The 25,909-nt window shown below is 52.9% G+C and overlaps 7 protein-coding genes across 7 annotated transcripts; 4 read left to right on the forward strand and 3 right to left on the reverse strand.

The window, feature by feature from the left end:
- Positions 1-4,444: 4,444 nt before the first annotated feature.
- N7459_009257 (uncharacterized protein) lies at positions 4,445-5,868 on the forward strand (the record flags this gene model as incomplete). The annotated part of the gene is made up of 2 exons (XM_056948425.1): positions 4,445-4,573; positions 4,636-5,868. 2 exons carry the CDS (start codon positions 4,445-4,447, stop codon positions 5,866-5,868), a joined length of 1,362 nt encoding a protein of 453 aa, XP_056795650.1.
- A 1,179-nt stretch (positions 5,869-7,047) lies between these two features.
- N7459_009258 (putative eukaryotic translation initiation factor subunit eIF-4F) lies at positions 7,048-11,894 on the reverse strand (the record flags this gene model as incomplete). The annotated part of the gene is made up of 5 exons (XM_056948426.1): positions 7,048-7,195; positions 7,273-7,661; positions 7,733-7,816; positions 7,878-11,075; positions 11,235-11,894. The coding sequence occupies 5 exons, from the start codon at positions 11,892-11,894 to the stop codon at positions 7,048-7,050; spliced, it is 4,479 nt and encodes a 1,492-aa protein (XP_056795651.1).
- A 1,270-nt stretch (positions 11,895-13,164) lies between these two features.
- N7459_009259 (HVA22/TB2/DP1 family protein) lies at positions 13,165-14,249 on the reverse strand (the record flags this gene model as incomplete). Its single annotated transcript, XM_056948427.1, has 3 exons — positions 13,165-13,942; positions 13,995-14,144; positions 14,221-14,249. 3 exons carry the CDS (start codon positions 14,247-14,249, stop codon positions 13,165-13,167), a joined length of 957 nt encoding a protein of 318 aa, XP_056795652.1.
- A 683-nt stretch (positions 14,250-14,932) lies between these two features.
- On the forward strand, positions 14,933-15,954 carry N7459_009260 (NRDE family protein; the record flags this gene model as incomplete). The annotated part of the gene is made up of 2 exons (XM_056948428.1): positions 14,933-14,998; positions 15,049-15,954. The coding sequence occupies 2 exons, from the start codon at positions 14,933-14,935 to the stop codon at positions 15,952-15,954; spliced, it is 972 nt and encodes a 323-aa protein (XP_056795653.1).
- Positions 15,955-17,108: 1,154 nt separating this feature from the next.
- Positions 17,109-18,747, forward strand: egl3 (putative extracellular endoglucanase/cellulase; the record flags this gene model as incomplete). Its single annotated transcript, XM_056948429.1, has 5 exons — positions 17,109-17,229; positions 17,290-17,498; positions 17,567-17,631; positions 17,687-17,784; positions 17,840-18,747. The coding sequence occupies 5 exons, from the start codon at positions 17,109-17,111 to the stop codon at positions 18,745-18,747; spliced, it is 1,401 nt and encodes a 466-aa protein (XP_056795654.1).
- A 723-nt stretch (positions 18,748-19,470) lies between these two features.
- Positions 19,471-21,097, reverse strand: N7459_009262 (cytochrome P450; the record flags this gene model as incomplete). The annotated part of the gene is made up of 2 exons (XM_056948430.1): positions 19,471-20,631; positions 20,693-21,097. The coding sequence occupies 2 exons, from the start codon at positions 21,095-21,097 to the stop codon at positions 19,471-19,473; spliced, it is 1,566 nt and encodes a 521-aa protein (XP_056795655.1).
- Positions 21,098-22,263: 1,166 nt separating this feature from the next.
- Positions 22,264-23,964, forward strand: N7459_009263 (uncharacterized protein; the record flags this gene model as incomplete). The annotated part of the gene is made up of 3 exons (XM_056948431.1): positions 22,264-22,590; positions 22,649-23,798; positions 23,852-23,964. 3 exons carry the CDS (start codon positions 22,264-22,266, stop codon positions 23,962-23,964), a joined length of 1,590 nt encoding a protein of 529 aa, XP_056795656.1.
- Positions 23,965-25,909: the final 1,945 nt, after the last annotated feature.

Here is a 25,909-nt window from a genome sequence, read left to right on the forward strand (position 1 = left end):
GCTGGCAAATCGGCTCCACCTGACGGATCCGAGTATCACAAATCAATCTTGGCTTGCAAGCCTATCGGGCAGGTGGAAATAATCCCTGCCATAGGCCTGGGGGAGGCGAGGGTATTAGAAGACAACCAGCCCCGAAAACTAAGGTAGTTTCTATTCAGGAACCACCATTTGCTCCCAGGTGGACACTATAGGAAGCTCTCGGCGGTTCGCTGAGAACAAAGCGAGCCGATTTCACATCGCATAGGAAAATAGTTTCTCCAGGGATGCGTCTTACCTAACGCGGATCTTCTGCAGCTACAACCCCCCTGAGTTGCTGAATGGGCGTAAACAAATTCTTTTTGTCTACCCCGAAATGTCTAAAACACGTCAACTTCTTCGCCGGGAGGTCACATACTCAGATGTCAAGGATGAAGAATTCAACATCCTCCATCAGCTTGGCTACCATGCTAAGCGAACGCAATTCTTTGCACACCTTCACAACAAACGTGACTGGATGAAAGCTGTTGTTTGCCACCACCTTGGCCTGAAGTCACCAACTGAATGTTGTGTTGCAGACCCGGAAAGTTGGCTTCATGGCAGCTTCAATGTCTGCATTCCGATTAAGATCAATTGCTGGCAAGACAAACAGGTTCTTTTGCGGTTTCCATTGCCATATCGTGTTGGCGAGGCCTTTAGACCTGGAAACTGCGATGAGAAGATCAGGTGCGAGGCAGGAGCTTATTCGTGGCTTCAAAAAAATTGTCCAGACGTTCCAATCCCGGAATTATATGGTTTTGCTTTATCCACTGGCGAAATGGTATACATCATCAACAGCTCTTCTCAGCGCGATATCTTATTAACTAGCCCTTAGTTTACTCGCTTCGAACTCCTACCATATTTCTCACGTCATTTCCACCTTCTGCGACAGAGATTTATCTCATGGTTGTGGAATGTGGTTCCCTCAAATTATATCCGCCATCAAAGCACCTTAATGAATGATATCACCAGCGATGGCTATCTGTTGATAGAATTCATTGAGGAAGAGCGGGGATCTATGCTTTCAAACACATGGGCAGAAGGGCGGCATGACCCAAGACTACGGTCGAATCTCTTTCGTGACCTCTCTCGAATTTTTCTCAACTTAACCCAATTTCCTTTGCCTAGGATTGGCTCACTTATTATTGATCATAAGGGGCTCTTATGCCTGGCGAACCGGCCCCTATCAATGGAGATTCAGCAATTGGAAAATGAGGAAATCCCAACCGATATACCTCGCAATTTCACTTACTCGACCGTGGATTCTTATATCATCGATATACTCGGTTTCCATGATAATCGATTTCGGTATCAACCTAACGCCGTGAATGATATTGCCGACTGTGCTTATCAACTTTCTGTGTTGACCGCAATGCGAACAATCTTCCAGTCGATTTTTAGTCGAGCTTTTCGCAGGGGCCCATTCGTCTTTACCTTCACTGATCTTCATCAGAGTAACATTTTCGTCGACGCCGAATGGCATATAACGTGCCTCGTCGACCTAGAATGGAGTTGCGCTCTACCGCTCGAGATGTGTGGACCCCCCTCATGGCTAACAAATAAGGGAGTGGATCGATTGGATTCGACTGAGTATGGCGCAATCCGACAAGAGTTCATACAATCTTTGTCATCTCAAGAGAGAGGGCTCAACTTAGCAGGATCTATTCGCAACCATAATAATGGACCATCACCGCTACATCTCTCGGACACCATGAATCGATCCTGGGAAACAGGGGCTTTCTGGTATACATTGGCCCTCTCAAGTCCTTCGGGGATTTTTTCGATATTCAACAAGCATATAAGGCCTCTTTTTTGCAAAAGCTACGAAGAGGAGTTTGAGACTATAATGCCATTTTTCTTCGAAAAGGAGGTGGGACGCATTGCAGGCCGCAAACTGGCAGACAGAGAAGACTATGACAACACTCTTCGACAAGCTTTCGAATCAATTTAGGTTTCCACATCGCTTCAGGTTTTGTCCTTTCCGGTTTTCTTTTGATTTATATGTCCTTGGAAGTGGTCTTTGACAGCCGAATCCAATGCACCAATAGCCCTCTCCTTGCTTTCCTTATGATTCTCTCGTCGCTTGTCTTGTGCAGCTCGTCCCGAAGAGCTGAGTTGCTGGAGAGTTTTCACATCTGATTTGATCCCATACACTGCCTCCTTGACTGTAGTTTCACCGGATGAAGGTCGTTCGGCCATATTGTGGAATGCTTTCGTGTTTTATTCGCCTTTGGAATCTGAAAAGCAAGTTCTGTGAGCTAAATTGAAAAATAGAGCCTAATCCACCATGAACTCTTATACTGAGTCTGACCTTATCTTGATTCAAAGTAGTGATGAGCGATAGTCTGGATGAATTCGAGTGAAGGGTCATTGGGTATTTTTCAGTGGTAATTATAAGTCTGTGTAACTGTCCAATTGTTGGCTTATCTAGCATTCAAGCCTTGGCCTTTAGAGCCTCGACAACTGTCGCATTCTTCGATAAGGAGGCCAAAGCGTACCTTAGCTGGTTGAAGGGCCTAGCACAACGGCAATGCGCTGCGGCGCCTCTACACGAGGCGGGGTATTGGCGTAGTATTTTCCAATGAGGATTACTATTGTATCTGCATTCGGCTCTTTATGGTAAATCCACTCTGCATGATGATGAACATACATGCATCCTAGGCCTCGGGTATACTACCTAATATAGTTGTGACTGGTTTTTGTGTTGCTTCCATTCCGGGTAGCAAGCGAATTTTTGAAACTTACCTAATTCAGCTAGGCGGCCTGACTACCCAAAGATTCTCATTCCTATCATGATCCCTGTAAATATGGTTGTTTGGGGCAGTACATAAGGGGCGGGGAGAGACTATTAGACAGACTAATAATACCTAGGTAGAATTCGTAACGGGGCATAGGCGCTACATAATCTCCACTAGCCAACATTTTACCAACCAATGAATGCTACTTATGTCTCTGAACGAATATATTGGGCTCTGAGAACTCCCATACCCCCTCCCATACCCCGAAAACCCGATCATACTTTCTGTCCCCGAGCAATCCTCCCATCTGTTTATTAGTTAACATTACAAATATCCCAGGAAATAGGGACAATCTCTGCCTGCAGTAGTCACCCGGGGTATCCTGCTGGCTTTCTTTCCACAAAGGATTGGTTTAGAAGCACATGCTTTCATAGGGCACAGGCAAACATCCGAAAGACCCCAAAAATACCTTACCTACTAATCCCTCAGAATGAAGTTATTACCACGAGCAATACCTCATATTCTCGGTATTCCACAATAGGTACCAGAAATCAGTGATCAAAGTACCACCCTCTTCTAGAAGCTCCTAGAAACATTTATCTTCATACAGCTGACCAATAATAGAAAAAATATAATGATTCTCAAGAAGACCTCCTTATGAACACACTCTCATCTGCTATTGAATATATGATGGTACATAAAGCACTCTACCTATCCTCCCGATAAACATAAGATCCATCCGCCCTTGCTGCCCTTGTGACTCGTCTTGCTCATACAGAACCCGTTCACTTTGAACAGGCAACTAGGAAGCATGGATATGAGGTGGGATCTCGTCCCCAATAAACAACGGTGACAGGGGCACATTCCCAAAACTGGTAGTTCCAGACACCTCTATAGGTCCTTCTTTTTTGTCAAGGCACCATGAATACTGCAGAGAGGGAATCACAAACACGGCACGCCAATGACCACATGCTAGCATCCCATTATCTGCCGACGACAAGAGAAACTGTAGGAGCAGCATCTTGATAGCATATAAGGGATCTAGATAGGGTGTGAGGCGGTTAGTCTATGCTGGGCGAACAGAACAGAGAAACCCTGTTCATTGTTTGAGGATCTATCTTGTAGGCAGGGAAAATGGCGAGACAAACGAGGCAAACAGTTATTGCTATCTCAGGTGTGACAATCTGCCGACCATCTCTCTTGATGATGTTGCCCCTCAGGCCATCGTCCTCTATATCTCGAGGCTCTTGATACTCAACTGTCTATATAGTACTCCTACCCCAACTGGGATGGATGTCGACGACCCTAATGTACATGTAGTCTCCCTATCTGTCTCTTTCTCCTTCGCTCCCTGTCTTATTGCCCTCGAACGAATGCACTTCCACTTGGTCGTTCTTCTTTGACACCACCCGCTGGGTTCCATTGATGTGATAAAGAGGCTAGCCATGTTTCTGCCGGAACAGCATGACGAATCATAATTCATGAAACGTATAATATACTATACCAAAGTATAACGAAGTTATAGCATTTTGTCAAGTTCCGCATCTTCCTATAGTCGAGAATTTTTGAAGGGATTGATTATATAATCAGTATATTGAGGACCTATCATCTATTATAACCTTATCTCAAATCCCTATATACACCTGTCCTTTGACCTCTTTGAATGCTACAGGTTGGGCCATAAACTCATCATGTGGAACTGTGGATTTATAGGCTGCAACAAAACTTCTGTTCGCACATACGGCGAATGTGTTCTTTGTGATCGCCATCTTTGTGCAAAACATTTAGAGCCCAAGTACCATACTTGCCCGAGATGGGAGGTGAGTTAGCTAGCATGACTTGCACAACCTGGGAAGTATGTTAACATCTATTGCTTGTATAGGACGAAGCTGCATATGACCCTGCAGCCAGAAAAGCCGAAGTTGACGAAATCACAAGACTCGTTGACAAGATCAACCTACATGCACTCCTTTCTCGAGCCTCGTGTTTACGCATGGGTATTGCCTGCTCCATACCACACAGTCTTCAATATGATAGATCGACACGAAGCTCGGTCATGGGGGGCATGAATTACCATATCGAGATTCTTTTTGAAGATGGAATCAGCTGGCTTGCGCGTATTCGAAGGTTCAATGCCACCTCTCCGCCACCAGAGCTTCGAGATTATATCATGCGCAGCGAGGTCTCAACTCTTCAATTTCTAAGCGAAACAAAGGTCCCTGCTCCGAAAGTTTTTGATTTCAATTTCGATGAATCGAACCCTGTTGGAGTTGGATACATCCTCATGGAAAAAATGCCTGGGACTTCGCTGCGTTGGTCTCTTGCTACTACTGAGCAAAGGAAAAAGGTGGCAGGCCAGCTTGCAGATATCTACATAGAGCTGAGAGCTTACCCTTACTCCATGACGGGACCTTTTAGCCAGCCGGGATCTCGTCATATTGGGCCTTTCGCTCGAGAGTCGTTGACAGACTACCATGGCGCTGAGATGAAATTACTTGGGCCTTTGCCATCGACCGAGGAATATTTCAAGGCACATATTCAGCTGACACTGGACTTGATCATACGACAAGAGGCATACATTAATCGACCGGTTGATGCCTTTCTGGTTCATCACTTTCTCTTGGATAAGGTCCCTGAGTTTTGCTCAAGGAGGGATCTTGACGATGGCAATTATTACTTAAAGCATGCCGACGAAAAGGGCGACCAAATTCTTGTTGATGACCAGTTCAATATCACAGGATTTATTGATTGGGAATGGGCGTATACAGACTCTAAATCAGCAGCATTCAATTCGCCAATCGTCCTACTTCCAGTCGCTGATTTCTACGAGGGCGCCAATCACATTGGTGAAGATGAGATGATTTTTGCTCAATCTTTTGAAGAAAAGGGCCATCTCGATCTTGGAGCCATAGTCAGGAACGGACGACTTCTTCACCGATTCCGATTCTGCTGTGGCTATGACCTTGCTGACTGGGAGGGATTTCTTGGGCTTTTTGGCGGACTTCTCAAGGGAATGGGCAGTACAAAAGACTTTCATTGGGAAACTTGGAAGGTGGAAGCTTTAGAACAGTATCGAAATGATCATCAGCTTCAAAAATTGATGGTTCTCATGTGAGCGCCGGCATTCAACGCCTTGGAGAAAACTTGGACTGTTTCGCCTTTTTGTTCTCTGCATCACTTAGCATGTCATTTATGAACACCTGATACTGAATTGTTGCCTTGAAGTTAAGGGACAGACCAGACCAGCTATCTTCCAAGGAGAGAAGTTAACAAGACGAATGCATTTCAAAAGAGCAGCCGATCTCCGACTAACATGGCTAGGACATTATTCAAGAAAAGGGTCCAAATGATAAGTTGTGTTGGCCATTCTCAGGATAAGAATATAGGGCCAAGCGACTGTTGCCAGTCAAAGGATTGGAGAACAGGTTCTGGAGTGAAAATCGGGGTCTGGCGAATTGGAAAGCAGGGAAAGGAGGAGGTTGAGCCAGCCTCCAAGGGCTTGGGGCCAGGGCTGCACGAATGCAAAGATAGGCCTGGAACAGCAGGGGCTGCGCAATGCAACATCAGATGGGGCTAAACAGAGGAGGGTAATGCCGTGCCAGCGCGCAGAATGCCATAATCGCACCAGACACAAGACACCATGCACCTCTCTCAAGAGTTCATGGAAGGATCAGGGAGTTGGACGGAATCACATCGTAGAACTCATGGGCGTGAATGTTGTAACAATATAGAAAGCGCAACAGAGGATAGCAGAATCTGGACTCTTCTCTCCTATCATCATCAGTCTCTTGCTGAGCCAGCTAAATCAAGCTTCACATAATACACGTCTTTAGAAACAAATATCTCTGCTTTGATATCCTCTTTCCTACTACTATAAGCCTAGACTGCAACTGCCGGTGCGAACACAGGCGAAATCTGCCCCGGACTCGCTTTCGCCTAGTAGCACCCGCTACTGCCGCTTCCCCTTGCTCTCTCTCATTCGAGACTCAGCAAAGAGATAGACGGAGGAAAAGGAAGAAATGAGAAAAAAAAGAGAAGAGGGAAAAAGATGTGAAGATTGTACACTATGAAGAGGTTGAAGGAGGTTGAATAAAAGTCCCGTGGAAAACCGACCCAGTCGGAACATGCAAGGCGAGGACTGCGACTGATTGAAAACGCACGCAGGGTGATGGAGCAAAGATGGGAAGAAGCATAAACAGAACAGGTGGGAAAAGAGACATTCAGAGAGAAAAATGAAAATCTTTTGTTGAACCAAGAGAAAATGGAAAAACGTTGATCATTACTCCTAAGGAATCTATGCTGCGTTCTCGCCGTCCTTGGACGGAGTTTTTGAAGGCCGACGTTCGGCAGGGGCGGGTTGCGACTTGGTCAGCACGGGGGATGTGTGGGTAGAAGGAGGCGAGGTGGCCATGTTGTCCCGGTCTTCCAGGCTGGCGAGAGCACTGAGATCGAATGGTGAGCATGGGCGCGGATTTTGATGGGCGAGGGCAAGGCTGAAAATGATCCGACTCCAACTTACCTGAAAGCATTGATCGACGAAGCAGCCTCCTTGTCCTCCTTCTTGCCGGCAGGAGGAGTACCAGTGCGGCTGCTGGCAGCGCTGTCATCGCTACCCCGGACTAGGTTGCCACCGGGCCCCAGGTTCTTACGGCCGCTGCTGCTGCGGGAGCCGAGCAGGCTCGAAGGGCCGAAGGACATGGGCTGGTTGGTGTTACGGGTGGCGCGCAGACGACGCAGGTCATCACTGCCGACCTTGCTAGAGGCGTAGTCGGGCGGGGGTGCCTGGCTACCGTATCCACTGAAGCCGCGTGCATCACCACGGCCCATAGGCGGGCGACCGCCACCACCACCGCGGTTGGCCTGCTGGCGCATACGCTCCATCTCGGCCTCTTGCTGAGCACGAGCAGCCTAGTTTCCAAATTAGCCTCAAAATGTTCAATAGATCAAAAGTGATATTTCGGTAAAAAAGAAGAGCTTACCTCTTCACGGATCTGCTGGATGGTCTTGGGACCCTTATCCGAATCCTTGGAGACCCAGTTGTGTGCACGAAGATCAACGATATCCTAGTAGGGTGTAATTAGCATGGCTCTGGCATACGCAGAACGCAAACAAGGTAAAACTTACCATCAGCATGAACCTCAGACGGCTAGGCAGACCAGCTGTGTCAATCATCATGGTGATGCGAGCAAAGTAGGCGTCCATCATAAGATGACCCTTCTCTGAGACGTCGAGACTGGCACCGATGGTGCGCAGCAGGCTGGTTAGACTCTCGACCTCCGCCTCATCGGGAATACCCTCGTAGTCGACCAGCTTCTTAACACACTCGTGCATGATACGCTCGGTCAACATGCCCAGCTTGTACAGCTCACCAATGAACTTGACGAGACCGAGACCACGACGCTTGGCGGCGGCAGCCTGGTAGTACTCGTCCGACATCATGGCAACCTCCTCGGTGACACCCTCGGGCTTGGGCGGCAGGTTGACCTTCCAACCGCGCTCGAACTCCTCCTGGCAGCGGTTGAGCAAGTACTTGCGGAAGAGACTGCCTCCAGCCACAACGTTGCCATTCTTGTCGCGAATGTTCTCGTCCTTGATCTCCATACTCATGCTCTCCAGCATAGCTTTGCAGAACTTGGCGTACATCGGAGCCCAGTGAGCTTCGTCAGTAGCCTTCTCGAATGTAAGCTGAATGACTTGTCGGAGGGTGCGGCCATCCGATTCATCCTTTGATTGTGAGACGATCTCCAAGATCTGAGCCGAAATACGGTCGAACTTCTCGGGGGTCATCTTGTTGAGTGCAGCCTTGACCTTACGCTGCACCACATCAGGTGCCATATAGCCTTCACCACCTGGCGCAGGACCAGCGCTAACTTGGCCGATACTGCGAGGCTTCCAGCCAGTTGATGAGACAGAAAGAGCCTTCAGTTCCATGCCAGCGGTCAGAGGCATCGACTTGTTGTGCTCTTCCTCCTTCTTAGCGGTGTGCTTGTTGTCACGCTTGCTGCCAGAGCGAGGGCCCTTGCTGGAACCAACGCGGGACACGGGGCCCACACCAGAGGAACCGGTGCGGCTTATCGTGGGAGTACTCATACCCATACCAGGACGGGGGAAGGCGCCGAAGGGGCCACCTCGGCCAATAGAGGGGGGATTAACAGGGGGCATGTGGCGAGATGGGGGTTGGCCAAAGCTGCCCATGGTAGGGAATCCAGAGCCGATGGCATTGCGAGAGGGATTGCGGCCCATGCTGGGGGTGCGGCTCGAGGGAGTGCGCGACGAGGCATCGCTGTCGCCAACTGTCTCCCGGACACGATTGTCCCAATCAACAGAGGGCTTGTCCTTGTACGCTGCCTGGAATTGGAGCAAGAAATCACGGTCGTAGTGGAACCGACGTCCGGTCGGGGCGTTGGCATTCAGATCAAAGTTGGGGGCAGTAACGGAGGAGGGGTAGGTAACCTTGCTCAGGTCTTCCAGGAACTTGGCATTTTGCAGAGACTTCATCGCAGCGCTGGGCTGTGGCGGCTCAATGGGTTTGGGAGTGTCGAGCTTCAGACCAGCGGGCTTCTTGGCGGCAGCGCTGGCTGGTTTAGCAGGCGGGCCCATGGACACGTCAGACGAAACCGGGGTGGCAGCACCACTGTCCCCAGGAGTAGAGGATTCAGTGGCAGGGAAACCGCCCTTTCTGAGCGAGGCGAAAAGATCTTCGCGCTCTTTACGGTTGCCATCGTCTTCACCAGTCTCACCCTTGGCACGAGCGGCCTCGCGGGCGAGTTCGCGCTCCTCCGCCTCCTGCTCAGCCTTCTTCATGTTGGCCTCATAAGCCTCGCGTTCCTCACGCTCCTTCCGTGCCTCTTCCTCCTTCTTTTGTTGCTTCTTGCGGTTGTAGTCCTCTTCCGCGGCACGCTCCTTGGCTTCTATCTCAGCCATTTCACGCTCAATAGCGTCGTAATCGATGTCATCTTCGTCCTCGACCGGAGCAGGCGCCGGCGCCTTCTTGGGCTCCTCAGAGGGAGCAGCCTTTTCCTTCAGACTCAAATCCTCCAGAGCAGCACGAGCCGACTCGGCATCAGCAGCATCCTTCTGGGCCTTTGCAGCGTCAGCCTCCTCGGCGATCTTGCGAGCGGCCTCGTCCGCTTGGCGTTTCTGCGCAGCCTCGTCTTCCTGGATCTTCTGGCGCACGGCTTCCTTCAGCTCCTGCTTCTTCTCCTCGTCAGTCTTAGCGCTAGTGGCCTTGCTGTCAGTCCGAGTGTGCTCGGTGGCACTTGCGGTACGCGGCGGCGGGGTGGAAGTGGGCGTGGCGATCTTCACGGGTGAAGGAGTGGCACGAGCCGGAGAGGCGGGAGCGTTGAATGTCTTCACAACGCCACTGCCGGGGTCCTTGATGACAATCGGGCTCTTCTTGGCAGAGGGGATGACGAAATGCGGCTTCGCAGGCGCAGGGCTGTTTGAAGATCTGCTACCAGTGTGAGCATGGCCGGGCGCCGGAGCTCCAGTGGGTGCTGGACCTTGGCCGAGGCTCGACCCGGGGCGGTCAGTAGAAACCTGGGACGGGGTGCGAGAAAGGGGAGTCGACTGTGGTGGGGGCTGCACGGGGTACTGTCCCTGCATATAACCGGCTTGCGGGTTGTAGGGCATGCCAGGTCGAGGCTGGGGCGACGGAGGGGTCATGTACTGCATTCCGTAACCGGGGTTGTAATACCCATAGTTGGGGTCGTAGGCTGCTGGGGGGTAGGCCTGGCGGTTTTTCATAAATGTTAGATATTGTTCAAATTGGCCGCTCTCAGGCGCCAGATCCGGATAAGGAACATGGAACGAAAGGCTGCGGTTGCTCTTATGTTTACTGGGGCCGCCACGCCGGACGGGTTTGACAGTTTGACGAAAAGAAGGTGGATATCTCACAGTTTGGGGGCCCATATGCTGACCGTACCCATAAGGTTGTGGCGGCATCTGTGGGTGGGCCATCGGAACCTGGTTCATCTGGGGCGTAGTGGGATGCGCGTTGGCCAGCGCCGGGCTGCGGTTCGCTTGGTGCGGCGAGTTGGGGAAAGGAGCCAGCGGCCGTCCCTGGTTCGGGCCGTGGAACTGAGGGCCCATATTGGGGCCACCCCGGGGCTGGTTGGGAGTCTGTCGAAAGTTCGGGCCGGGCGAGTATGGCTGATAGCCAGACTGAGAGTATCCGCGGCCGCGGCCGCCCTGGTGAGGGTATCCACCACGTCCAGGACCACTACCCATGTGGTTACTCATGTCGCTGTGGGTCGACTGGGAAGACTCGCGACGCAAGTGCTGAGGACCGGGACCGAGGGGAGCCTGTGGTGTTGGGCGCACCTATGTGAGCAACACGTTAAAAAAAAGTGGGGACTTGGCAAAGGGGAGAGCAGGAGAGAAAAACGGGTCGAGCGCGATCGCGTCCCAGACGCTCCGCCCAGGCGCATCGCCTATGCCCAACTTTCCAAGCCCGTCCAGACACAGAGGGAGCGAACTTACGTTGTGGTCACCCGCATCGCCGAAGCTGCCAAAGTTGGGGACATTCCCTTGTGCCTGGTAAGTGGATGGAGGCGGTCGGCCGCCGCTGGAGGCAGGTTGTGGGATGGGCGAGGGCGATGTCTGTGGCGAGGTAACACGCGGGTTCATCGACGGGGCACCGAGGCCGGGCTGCGACTGGTTGGAGGCGGGCATGGCGGGATTGCCCATGTTGGGCGAGCTCTGTTGGTTGGCAAAACCGAACTGGAGGCTATTGGGGCGACCGGCCGGCGCGCCGTTGGGCATATAGCCAGAGGTGCCGGCGGAGGTGATGGTCACGGAGGGCTTCCGGGAGTGGTCGCCCTGGGAAGCAGCAGCAGGCGCCGTTGGGGCGCCATTGACGATGGTCACACCCGGCGACGCGGCCTGTTGGGAGGGTTGGGTTTGCATGGGTTTGCCGCTCACAGGAGATACGGAAGCCGACTTCCCATGTTGCGCTTGGCCACCCACGGTGACGGGAGCGGCGGTCGAGTCCGTCGCGGACTTCTTCGTGGCGTTTGCGTAGGACCTGGCAGGTGCCGGGGCAGTGGCAGCCAGGGGGGTCGATGAAGCGGCGGGCTGGGGGGTAGTGGTAGCGGTGCTCTGTCCTTGTTGAACGCCCGACTGAGAAGGGATCGAGCTCATTAGACAGGTGGTAGTCACGTCAGACGCGCAAAGAGAGGATTTCGAGGATGAGGGCGGCGGTGCGGGTGAGGTGAGAAGTTGACGGTGATGTCAAGGCGTGGGAGAGGCTCGACAAGGCCACATCCAAACCTGGAATCTGCACAGTGGAGATTAGGTTAAAAAAGGGGGGTTGTGAAAGGTCAAATCAACCAAATGAAATGACAAACCAGCGACGCAGCAAAAAAAAGAGCAGCGCGTGGTCCACAGGGAGTTGTTGAAGGGTTAAATGTGTGGGTGTGGGAAGGAGAAAAATTCCAGCGAGGAAAAAGTTGTTTCGGTGGGAAAAAAAAAATTCGGGGTTTGTGGAGGAACAACGGCAGCGCGCCCAACGTACCTTTTTGACGAGGATTGCAACGGGGATGGTTGCACCGGGATCCTTCGAGCGTCGGAGGCGAAGAGAGAAGAGTTGGGTTGAGGGAGAAAAAAGCTATTCGCAGTGCTCCGGTGGGCGACCCGGTCGTGGTGAAAGGGCATGTATCCATGTATCTACTCCGTCCTAACTCCGCCACCATGACATCGGCCGGGATGCGCAATGGCGGCGCTGGCGCCAGCGTAAATGCAAATGCAAAATGCGTCAGGCCAGCACTGTGACGCCTACGATGATGACTCCCACATCTGTGTCAGTTTCTCCATGCGATCTTGTCATCATCGCCTGCGGCTTCCAAACACGCGCTGGACGCGCGAACAATGAAGTGGATCTCCAATCGCCCCGTTTTCCCCTCCATTCACATTTTCGCCACTGCGGGCGGTGTCAACGGCGATATATGTATATACTATGTTGATTCCTGTGGGAGGTGATGCCCTCTAAGATCAGGGCGAGAGAGATCGCATTGACTACTCGATTACATCCAGCGCGGTCCTGGCGAGTGTCCCCCCTGCACATCAAGGGATGGGATGCGCATTCTTGGGATCGCCTCACCCCAGATCCGCCTTGCAGCTGCGCGCGAACTCTCTCGACGTGCAGGCGAAAATTCTCCCTCCGGAGCATGATCTCCATCCTCGGCTGTCAAGTCGGAGCACTACGGTTGGTGGACACACGCGAGATGCGCAGGACAAGATCGAGCAAGCTTCATTCTTTCCTTTTTCTTTTCTAGTCAAAAGCAAGCTGGGTGGCACCATGAAACATGTTCTCATCCTCACGGGTTCAAATAGCAAAAGGCCGCACTTGCAATGGAGAGGGGAGTCTCTTAGAAACCCACAAACTCTCGTCTGTCCTGAATCATCTCATCGGCTATGAATATCGGTCATATCCCGTGGTCCGCGACGCATAGTCAGTACTGGACGAGCCCGATGAGTCATGGTCGTTCCCCAGCCAGCCGGACGTCCATCGGCCACTAGTGCGGCGAGCACCACGGCTTCCCAGATCCTCGTGGGTCACCACGTCGAAGGAGTTGTCACTGGGATCTTTCCGCAACGGCGCCCCGTAGGCAAGGTCATCCGTCTCCGGGTCGTCGCGGCCCATCGCCCGCTCTTCACGGGCCAGAGTCGACCGCAGGAAGTCCAGGACTTCGCGTTGAGTCGATATATACTGCGCCTTCTCGGTGCCTGTCATGGATTGCAACTGTCGCTGCAGAAGAGTCCCACTGGCCGACAACTCCTCCTCTCGTGCTTCGCGAGACTTGCCCGACGAGGTGACGGACCCTAGTGCGGAGCTGAGAGCGGAGTACCAGTCATTGGAACTCGAGGGTGCCGCAGCTGTGGGAATGTTGAAGCGCGACAGCAAGGACTGCGCATAGGCTGCGGGCCCTGTCGGCGGTGGCGGTGCATGCTGCTGCTGTGGAGGAAGACCGAGCAGCTTCTCCCGGATGAAATCGATGGCCTGGTAGAAATATTGTAGCCCGAGGGCTTTGGCTCGCTCGTGGGAGCGACCGATGAGTTCCTCAATCTCCCGCTCATGATGCGCCAAGAATGGGTCCACGTATTCTTGGTAAAGCAGACGTGCCCCTTGGGTTTGTGGGAGCACGAGATAACCCATAAAGAACAGGCGAATCCAGCTATAGAACGGGAACCTGTGTAATCACTATTAGCCGATGCAGCTCTGCTGATGGGCCGGCATCATACCATCCAATAATAAATACGGTCCAGGACTCCGCCAACAATATGACCGACAGAACCACCCAGTACATCAGCCATGGTGCGAGTTGGGAGGGGTCGGAGGAGCGGAGGGCTTTGTAGGATGCGAAGACGGGGAAGAGGATCGTGATGACGGAGCTACCAGGCACTTGTGAGTTCGGGGAATGGAGAATGATGCATCGCACAGCTCCGTCGCTGGCAAGGATATACTCACGACATCAGGTCCGCAAAAACTCCAAACATGCTTGCTGCCTGTGCTGGGAATCCGGGGAAGTGAGGTGCACGAGGGGGTTCGGGAATCGGCGGTGGAGGAGAACGCAGCTGGCTCCCCTCCGTCCACGGGTGGGAGGGCTGCGAGAAATAAGTGGGTTGTCTGAAGAGCCCTTCGCAAAAGATCTCCCTGCTGTCGGAAGAGGAGAGATTCCAAGGCGGGCGAGTGCAGGGTAGAGGTGAAAGAAGAAGGATGTGGTGTGCGTGTTGTCAATCAGCTGCTGACCCGCTTTGGTCAACGGTTCGTCTTGACGTCACGGGAAGAACAGTCCAATGCGGCATTGAGGATAGCGGGGAATGAAAAACAATCATGTTCTTCCTTGCCTCCATGGCTACAATCCCACTTCGCTGCCCTGAAGCCCATGCCCTACACTCTCCTGCGCGGCTGTCGAGCTCTAGATCTCTACACGTCCGACCGGTGGAGCTCGAATCGGCCCAATCCCCCCGATGCCCAAGGTTTTGTATGACCGCCGGGTGATCGTCAGTTCTTCCATTTGACTCACTCCCCCGCAACCTTGGATCTCTCTGTGATATTGCTCATAGTGTCCGATTCGGAAGAATCCGCTCGAAAGACCATTCAAACACCCTCCTTAAAAGAGCCTTTGTTGCAACACGCTGCAGCTCATCAGAGCTCAGCAGGAGCTCTCGGTCCAACGATGTGTATCGCACTAATCTCGACCGCTCATCCTACCTACTCCCTGATCATCATCGATAACAGAGATGTACCAGTCCACTTGGCGCATACTGATTGCCAGATGCTGACCATTCTCAGGAATTCCTGCGACGGCCGACCTCTTCGCCGGACTGGTGGCCGGAGCCTTGCCAGTATGTCCTCGGCTCACGCGACCTGGCGCGGGCAACTCACGGCACTTGGATGGGGGTCACCAAGCAAGGGAAAGTAGCAGTTCTCACCAACTACCGTGAAGACAAGTCCAATGAAGCGGTTGGAGTGCACAGCCGCGGCAGAATTGTCAACAGCTGGCTGACCAGCTCGCCGGAAGAGCGCCAGACCACCGACAGCTTTGTGCAGGCGATGGTTGCCAGTCCAGAGGCCAAGCAGGTGGGCGGGTTCAGTCTGGTGTGTGGTCGTATCAATGAGCCATTGGCCATTGTCTCCAATCGTTCTTCTGATATGGACCACATCACATGGGTTGCGGCTGAAAAGAATCAGACGCGGGGGCTCAGTAACACCAGCGTGGATGACCGAACCTGGCCAAAGATCCTTGATGGAGAGAAGCTCATGGAATCCGCCATTCAAGAGCATGTGAAGGCCGGGTCTCGGGAAGATGAGGATGCGTTGATCAACCGCCTACTCAAGGTGCTTAGCAAGGACACGCTGCCGCAGCTTTCGAAGGAGGAATCCAATATCGACACTTATATTCAACACCTCCGGAAAAGCATCTTCATTCCTATCATCGGGGAGTCAAATGATAGTAACCGAGGAGCCGAAGAGATTGCTGCGGCACAAGTCGAGGACGAAACGCTAAAGCCCCAAGCCAACAATGTTCTAGAGCCGAACTACTCCTCGGGGCCATATGGGACACAGAAGCAGACCATTCTTCTCGCACAGCCCGACGGTCGAGTACGATACTTTGAGCGAACACTGTACGACAACAATGTCCAGGCTGTGCCCATCGGACAGGGTGACCGGTCCTTTGAATTCCAAGTTGAGGAATAGCAAGCCGTCCAGCCCCGACCGGAAATTGCAGCGGGCACTGCGATTGTAGATTTTAACGCGCTACGATGTGACGACACTGCATCGCATGAATATGATCTGTAACGGGAAGATGACTCTTTGTTTCATGGGGATATCTCAGGATGTGCGACAGTCGCGCTGCCGCTGTTGCAGAGGCCAGACCCCCAGACTCCTCAATGGCTCCTCGGGTGTCTGATGAGCCCACTCCAGAAGCATCTCTGCAGAACTCGGGAGGCCAACCTGTTATCATTGATATTAAGATTAATGCCATATACTGTTCAATTTCAACCTGTTGCAAAGGAATCGGCGAGCCAGTTAAGGGCAAATACGCCAGCGCATCCACATCCGCCGCCGTCGTGGTAAACGCTCCGCCGTGTTTCAGCTTAAGGGTTCACTCATCTACTCCGTGCTTTTGCCCGCGGCCACGCTCCCCAAGAAGGAATGGCGGATCCCACTTCTGCATCACAATAATTTCCGGAGGAAATTTTCCATCCACATCAGGTATGGCGGATCGAAGTTATGAAATGACCCTAAACCCCTGTGGGCCACTCCACATCTGGCCCCCATCACAGACTCGCAACCGCCGCCATTATCGTGCCCTGTCAATTGTGCCAATTTCCCGCCTGTCTTGACTATGGAATGAATTTAGATTAACCTACTATCAGATCATCACCGTTCCAGGCTGTTCGGGCCGAAGACAGTGGGCCCTGCGGACTCTTTGTTGAGATGTAGAGCTGATCCACCGTCCCGGAAAATTGCATCTGACGTGGAATTACTCTATACTGCTAGGGCTAGCCTCCACCGGATGTTCTACCTGGCAGGCCGAGATTTGGCTCCAGGATCCCACCAAGGGGGCGTCTCGAACGGTGAGCCCACTTCATGTGCCAGAATGTTTGTGACCTGGGCCAAGCCCTATCGAAGGAGTCGCTTGATGGCCCCCTGTCTCTCGAGCAGGGAATGGCTATATAACACGCGGTTCTCAGGTCTCTCAGGGTCTTCCTCTTTCTTGTCACGAACATTCCTTTCATTCAAGCATCAAGACTGGTTTCTTGATTTCCCGTTCTTTTCTCTCTGATTTCCATGATTCTCTCACTCGACAAGCTCGACAGTCATTCTCTCCTACCCAGTCAATCAAAATGAAGTTCAGCAGCCTCATTCTCGCCGCCAGCGCCGCTGGCCTGGTCTCTGCCTACCCTCGTGCACGGGAGGTCATCCCGGCCAAGCGTACCGTCAAGAAGCGTTCTTCTGGCTTCACTTGTGAGTTGACCCTGGAAGGCAATATCTGGATATGGACCAGACTTGGCTAACGGGACGTAGGGGTCGGTGTCAACGAGTCCGGTGCCGAGTTTGGCTCCGCCATTCCTGGAACCAAGGGTACCGACTACACTTGGCCTTCCACCGACAAGATCCAGGTGCTCCGTGATGCTGGCATGAACATCTTCCGTGTTCCATTCCTGATGGAGCGTCTAGTGCCCAGCTCCATGACTGGCACTCCGGACTCCACCTACCTGTCTGACCTCAAGTCTGTAAGTGATAGCTCGACTGTGTAGGGTGAAACTGGATCTCGAATGCTAACTCATTTTCGCCATGATAGACTGTTAAGTACATCACTGACAGCGGTGCCTATGCGGTCCTTGACCCTCACAACTACGGACGATAGTATGTGACCTCTGGATCCTCGCGTGATAGCTGATATTTACACTCTTTCCAACAGCTCTGGCAGTATCATCTCCTCAACCTCCGACTTCAAGACCTTCTGGACTACCGTGGCTACTGAGTTTGCCGATAACGACAAGGTCATCTTCGACACCAGTAAGGCTTCCATGCTGCCTGTCCTGTTTCCTTGATTGCTGATCCAGATCTCCAGACAACGAGTACCACGACATGGACCAGACCTTGGTTCTGAACCTGAACCAGGCCGCGATCAACGGTATCCGTGCCGCTGGTGCCAACACCCAGTACATCTTCGTCGAGGGCAATGCCTACACCGGTGCTTGGGACTGGACCGACAACAACGACAACCTGAGCGGCCTGACCGACACTGAGGACAAGATCATCTACGAGATGCACCAGTACCTTGACTCCGACAGCTCTGGTACCTCCGAGACCTGCGTCAGCTCCACCATTGGAAAGGAGCGCCTCGAATCGGCCACCGCCTGGCTGAAGAACAACAACAAGAAGGGTTTCATTGGCGAGTTCGCCGGTGGTGTCAACTCCGTCTGCGAAGCCGCCGTTGAGGGCATGCTCGCCTACCTGTCCGACAACAGCGACGTCTGGACCGGTGCCGAGTGGTGGGCGGCCGGTCCCTGGTGGGGATCCTACATGTACAGCATGGAGCCTACTGACGGCCCTGCGTACTCGACCTACCTCCCCATCCTGGAGAAGTACTTCGTCAGTGACTCCAACACCACCTCTGCTGGTGCTGCTACCTCTACCACCACTGCCACCTCCACTACCTCTGCCGCTGCCGAGGGTACTACCAGCCCCAGCGTCAATGTCCCGGCACCCAGCCTCTCTGCCTCGGTTGACCCCGTTGCCACCTCTGCTCCCACTCGCCCTGCTATCTCGGTCACTGTTCCCTCCCCCAAACCCAGCACTCTCGTCACCGCTTCCTCCCGTGCTTCCTCCTCGACTCCCGCCAGCTCTCCCTCCGCCAGCGGTGGTGTCGCTAAACACTACTACCAGTGCGGTGGTATCAACTGGAAGGGCCCGACCTCTTGCGAGAAGCCCTACACTTGCCAGTTTCAGAACGTCTGGTATTACCAGTGTGTTTAAAACAACCTTGTCAGTGGTTCCTGTCCGGGGTGTAAAGATGGTATAAAAGGGATCTTGTGGCTCTGATTGATTGGTTGATTTATTATTCTTCAAAAACGCTGCCTTCAGTTGTACACTTTCACTTCGATTCGATGATCTATATTACTTTCTGCTTTTCTTCCTTTTCTTCTTCTTCTTCTTTTTCTTCTTCTTTTTCTTCTTCTTTTCACTGCCCGATCTTGTGGGAAAAGCTTTAGCCTAAAATGATCAGAGTAACATCAGCAAAACAATCCATGAACCCAAATGACCACTTCGTACATCAATGCTGAAGGATGGTCCACTCGGCCTGCATCTGGTAATGTTAAGGACTGGTCATTTCAGCGGAATGAGAAGTCCATCACTTTCATCCACGAATAGATGTCACACAATGCATTACCGCGCCACTAACCAGAATAAACAGCAGAAATTTCGATCCGGTCCCAGTGATATCTCGAAGTCATTCTACTTATTGTAGGGTCTGCTAGATAGGTGAATGTGCTTTTATTAGATGAGGAGGTAGTTCAGTCGAGGATATTGGATAAATAGAATACATTTGTCAATCGAGTATCCAGTCTTCGACGATGGTCAAGTAGCCAGTCCCACGAAAGAATCAAACACAGAGAGAGATGCCAAAGTCCAAAAACAATCGCTGCCAACGTGTCATCGTAAGAAAAGAGCGTGCGCTCTCGTATCCCAACTGCGGGCCTAGGCATCATCCGCCTCGTGCATGCGCACCGTGACTAGGTCCGCCGGGCAGCTTGTCAAGCTCAAGCCGTAGCGGATTTTCTGGTCCGGGTTGACGTCCTCGATCTGGTCGAAGCGCTGGAGCAGACGAACCAGCACATAGCCCGCCTCGGTGAGCGCGAATTGCTGGCCGATGCAGATGCGCGGGCCGCCGTTGAATGGGACGTACTCCCAACCGGCCTTGCGGTTGGCCCATCGGTCAGGCTTGAACTCATCGGCATCAGGGCCCCAGAAGTCTTTGCGTCGGTGCATGACGTGGGTGCTGTAGATCACGTCCTGGCCCTTCCGGACAAAGACAGGCGACATGCCGTCCGGTCCACCGCCAGTTGGGAGGGTGGTGTCCCGGGCAGCAGAGCGGCGGTTGAAGGGGACAACGGGGTACAAGCGAAGAGATTCGTTCATGCAGTACTGCAGATACTGGCAGGACTTGAGCGAGGCGAAGGTGATGTTCTGGGGGGAAGAGTATGTTCCAAAGGACTCGATGATCGTCTCCCGCAGCTGGCGGAAGACCTCTGGGTTACGAGCCAGCATCAGGGTGGTCCAGCTCAGCAGCGAGGCCGTCGTATCGCGACCGGCTAACAAGATATTCAATAGTTGCGAGCGCAGCTCAATCGGATCACGAGTAGTTGCGATCAGAGCATCGAGGAAAACGTAGGAATGCTTCTCCTCGTCCCCAGCAATCTTTCCGTCCTGCACTTTCTGCAGCGCATTCCGCACGATATTGTCCACAAAGTCATGGACTTGCTTCTCCCAGCGCCGAGTCTCCTTGTTATTGGCCAGAAATCGGAGCTTCTCGAAGCGGGACCGCTGGGAGCACACCCACTGGGACTTGTCGAAAACGGCGGCGAAGGAATCCTCGGGGCGGTTCAAGCCCTGCAGCGCACCCATTTGACTTTCCACACTCTGGCCGAACAGGAACTGCGTGGCCGAGTCCATTGTCAGACGGAAGAAGATCGATTGGATATCCGTGGCGGCGGTCCATCCGTTGGCGGCGACGGGCAGCGCCTGCATGGCTTTAAGGACATGCTCTTCCTCCAGGTCCAGCTGGCTGATCTGCTCACGGGTGAACTGCGGCCGAAGCAACCCGCGCGACCGGGACCATTCCTCGCCGTCGGCCGTGAACTAATTCCACCAGTTAGTATTGAGGCATCGCAATCGATCCGCAATGGGGTATATCACTCACGATTCCAGTGCCCAGCAGCGGGTGCACGCTGCTCCGGCGTATATTGCCCAGCTCAAAGTCCTTGAACTTGGTGGCCAAGACCGTCTGGACATTCTTGGGATCGATCGTGATGATCAGGTCGCGACCGAGGTTGCGCAGGGTGAAGGTGGTGACGTATCGGTTCTCCTGCTCACTCACGATGCGCACGCGACGCTCCGCCAGCTCCGGGATCAGCTTCGCCCGATCTGCGGCCAGGGACTGCTTCACGCTGTCGATGCCGAACGGGTCCTTGCACGGGTACATGGGCACATTTTGGCAGCCCAGCTTGTGGGCCTGGCGTGACGCCTGCCATGATCCCAGCACCATGCGAATGATCTGCAAGGCCGCGGCGGCCGCGGCGAAGCCCAGGATGAAGGTCAAGGCCATGATCGCGATAGGGGGATTGTTTGCTGGGATGCAGGAGGCCCGGGAGGTATCCGGTATTTATATCAATCAAGATGCAACCCGAACTTGCCTCGGCTGGCCTGCGGGTGGGGAAGAGAGGTATCTGCGCATTAGACTTCCACAATGATACTTATCCCCGTTTATGTAGACGATCGGGGATGCAGAGCCAATGGGCGGTGCAGACGCGGAGGTCAACGATGATCGTCGCGTCGGACATGGCTCAGTTTGCAATGCGCGCCAGCAGATCGGCCCGGCCCAGTTACTCGGTGTGGGTGGAGAGACCGGGCACGTTGCAGCCAGCCGGAGATAAGTAGTCGAAATCAAGTATCGTAGTGCTGGTATATGATTTTAAGCTGCTCACCGGACTTGGCCGACGGGTGGTGGCGTCCCCACACCTTCTTTCTTCATTTCTCCGAGCGATGGCTGGTACACCGGTGGCTGCACAACATGAATGCAATGTTTCTCCGAGACGCCGAAATATCCATTGTTCATACTGCAGAGATGCATGTCTCGTTAGTTATGACAGCAGGATGGCGTCACGGTGACAACCTATGATGATCCTAGGGATGAGAGGGGAAGAAAATAGAGATGGCCACTGCATGATGGCCTGCAGGGCGCTAGTGCATCCTTGCATATTATTATTCACGGCATACCGCGCCGTTGAAACGCTAGCTGGAGCTAGGATAGAGACGAATTGAATATGATTAATAATAAAATATTCGCGTGGAGAGCAGATTCTGCAGCGAGTCGATCATCACAACGATATTCCGAACAGATGCACCGAGTCCCTAAGCCCGGATAGGTATATCTATATATGGATCGACATATATAGATATAGCACCAGGGTCAGTCGAGAATTCGAGTTCCTTGGATCTGGAGGTGTTATGTGCACAATTCTCGGCATTCTGATTGGCTGCCGTTCAGCCGAGGTCGACTCATGATTGAGTTTGTACCCACAGTCACACTACAGCACTGTGTACACAACTAAATGAATCCTCTCATTCTGCCTCCCGGACTTCCCGATTACTGATCACTCGTGCACTTCCAAACATCAAGCATATTGCAATCCATCGTCCACCGTAGTCTTCCTCCCAACCAGCATCCCTCCAGACACCCAGCCCCGTCCCACTCACAATCCAATCCAACCCATGCCAGCATCGGAGGACTCCCGCCAAAACGGTACGCTACCCAACGTCCTGTCCGCGAGATCATATCTGGAATCCATGAGCGGAAGACTCTCATCGGGAGAAGCCCCTCCAGACGCCCCAGAGTTCCTTTCGGGAGCTCCGACTGGATTGAAGGACAAGTCGGGTCCACACCTGCAGAGAGAAAAACGGCCAATCCTGCAGGAGCTGGAGTCGGCGGAGCCCGAGAGAAGAATGCCCGAACCGAAGGACCCGCTCTCTCCGGATCGTCGCGTGCGCAAACGAGGCCGACCGAGACTCGAGACGGCCAAGGATGCTGCTGCCATCGAGGTATAACGAATTTGCAGTCATTGTATGCGTGCATCAGGGCACTGACGTGAGCCTATAGGAACGCCGTCTACAGATCCGGCGCGCTCAACGTACCTACAGACAGAAGAAAGAGGCAACCATCGAAGCTCTCAAGACGCGGGTGGCGGTGCTGGAGCAGACACTGCTGACGGTATCGGATCTCCTAGGCGCCGACCACAATGCGGTCGACGGCATGGGCCAAAGTACTATTGGACCGACTCGAGATGACCTTGCTCGTGTCAGACAGCTCGTGCTTGCGGAGATCAAAAAGGAACACCCACCGGGAAACAGTCAATCGACCAGACCCAGCCTAGAAACTCTGCGCGACGTGTTCGGATATCAAGTCTCGCACGCCCACGGGGGTGGCGAGGAGGAAACAGACACTTCCACGCATCTACAGATCAGAGCACCTCATACACGACATCCACTACCTAGATCACCTTCCCCCCTTTTGAATCGCCTTTTCCCTACATCCTCTATCTACACCTATAGCTATCAAGAAGCCGATCTCTCCCGGCGCCTCCACAGATTCTGCTTGGAGCACACATACCGATGGCTCTCAGACTCACACGCCCACCCAACCCTTATGACGCGCGTGTTCGGCTTGCTGCCGTGCATCCATGACATGCCAGGCGTTCGACGTAACTTCCGGCGCATCTTACGAGCCGAAATCGGCAGCCCCCTCGAAGTCTCCAAGCTGCCCTTCTACACACTCGGTGGCGCCGGCACGCATTTTCCCCGTGTCGCCCCAGACGGCGAGCCCATTTATCCGGAGAACATGAGACGGCCAGGCAAGATCTTGCGGAGACTCGCTCGGATTCTGCGTCGCGGGAGTATTCAAGACTGGGATGAGGATTGGAGCGGCGATGCCGAACCCGACGGTGGCCAGGGTCATGGTGATCGGTTCGTGGGCAGGGAGGAGCGTTTGCGTGCACTGGATCTCGATGGCGACTGGCTCGACTGCCGGGATATCCAGGGGTATCTGGAGCATCGCGGCGTGGTGCTGGATGGCTCGTCGGTGTGGTTGGACGTCCCTGCTGCCGCTGTCGGTGCTCTGTATGGTTCCTCGCCGGACCGGTCAGCTTCGCAATCCTATGCTTCTTCGCATGACACCTCGCCCAGTGACATCAGTGGGGTGAAATATCTCGGTCAGTCGAGTTATGTCCTGGAGGTTGAGTGCTTCTTTAACTGTAAGGGTTGTCCCTGTCCCTGCAGATGTGATGATCGCTCACGTCGTGCTTAGTGCTTCTCGCCAATATGCGAGTGCTTGGTCGAGCACCTGGTTTCCGCTTGAGCGACGTGGATGTCGCGCTTCGGACGACTAGCCATCGCCGTCCAATTGTTTGGGAGTCATGACATAGTAAACTCGACGCCTTTGATGGAGGAATACACGTTCATGAGCTATGACAAGAACTGCACAGAATTCAAGATGCATTACTACGATTCGGCGCTGTCTGGAAATGAAGCACCTGTTGCTCGCAGCATCGGGGTTACATTCAAAGAGAGTATATGAGTGATCTCGTGTCCATTCTCCAGACTGGCGAAGATATCGACAAGACTTCCCGTGGCCGCGACAACGATGCAACAGAAATCTCCGCCAAGCACCAAGCCATCTCCTAAAATTGACCCATCTAGATCCATCAACCTCCCGAAACCCCATCGAAGATCCACCGAATCCCTACAAAGCCAACAGGGCAATGGGCCACTCATTCTCCAACCAAACACAAAGTCCCAGGATAAATTCACGAGTTGTAGCATCTTCAGTGGCGTTACCAGAGACAATTCCATCCCTGAGAACCTCCGTCGCACTCGATTGGCATGTTGTCGACGTAGTTCTCCAGGAATAGACACCTTCATCTCCGATCCAGATGTGATGGAGCCAGCGTTGTCGGTCGTGCGGATTGTCGACCTTTCCTGCGTCGTTTCGGACCCCGACGGATTGGACGTGCAAAATTGGACTCTTTATCCATCCGCAGGATGACTGTATAGTTACTTGGTAGCCGTGTTCCATGATCAGTCACCTGACCTCTCCGGTTTCAATAGGAATTGAAATCCGTCGTTCCCCACTGCACGCGGCCATTTTTCAGTCGTATAAGGGGTCCCAGTCGATTGAGAGGAGGTTGCTGATACTCGGTCAGTATACCTATACGTCGTTGGCGATGATGCACGGTTGGAAAATCAAGTACCTATGGTTTTGGCTATTCTGCAGAGCCTATTTCATCATCCGTGGCGAGCAATGCACTTGGTCGTGCGAAACGCAGACCGAGATATATAGGGCAGGAGAAGTGTCGAGAGTATAATCCACTGTCTCTCAAAAATGCGGGCTTTGGCCCCAGGCCTGCCAATTTTCTGCTTTCGAATATCTGGCGGCAGACCATTCCGAATTATCGAAATCAAGTCGTATCCTTCTTCTCTGAGCAACATGCAGCTATTGTAGTGGTCCATGTGGTCGTGCAACATTGTACGTATCATACAGATGTATAGAGTGCCGCCGAGAAGGCGACGGGAACTGTTAGTCTGAGAAAATGTGGAATCGGGACTCATGCGTGGTAAATAACCCATGGGGAGTGTGTTACGGAGCGGGGAGTCAGGTGACTCCACAATAACATTATTACGTAGCCGTCCTCCTCATATCTTAGTCAATTACACATCTTGATCACATCTTACATCGTACCAGAGTGGGTGTCGGACCGACTGGCTTTGGGGGGCGAAAGCAACACGTTGAAGGGCCCAGACGATATAATTATAAGTTGGATGATGAATCGGCGATCTGGCCACCAAACTCAGTATCACAGTCAGGCATAGTTCTCTGGTTTCCAGGAGAGTTGGGTGGTGTAGACAATGTACCTTGTGAATATGAACAATATACAACTCCTGAGGGGCAGTGAAGTTCCAGAGCTCGATCGGCGCTCAGCGAACCTGACCCAGAAGCTCCAATCGAAAAGGGGACTGCTCTTGATATCATTGTATAACTCAACTGCTGGTATTTCTGTCCCTGGTCGAGGGCAGGTTGATTTTTACGAGGTTTCAAGAACCAAAGAGTTTAAAGAGTAAGGGAATGTATGTAGGTGGGAAGTTTCTCGCAGATTGATGCAGCGTGTCTAGTTTTTATCTTCAATTTCTAGCAATATTTATACATGAGCAGTGGAGCTCAAGGCTATGGAATTCTCCGTAGAATATCAAACAAAGAACGTAGCGGCCGGATGATACCTAGCAGATGTCTTGTGGGTGACGAACATAACAAATTGCTAGAAGCGAGACATGCATGAGGAACAAAATGTATCCTTCCTCTCCGGGCTGC

Source organism: Penicillium hispanicum (assembly GCF_028827665.1).
Source record: "Penicillium hispanicum strain IBT 35686 chromosome Unknown utg000008l_segment0_segment0, whole genome shotgun sequence".
Taxonomy (NCBI): Eukaryota; Fungi; Ascomycota; class Eurotiomycetes; order Eurotiales; family Aspergillaceae; genus Penicillium; species Penicillium hispanicum.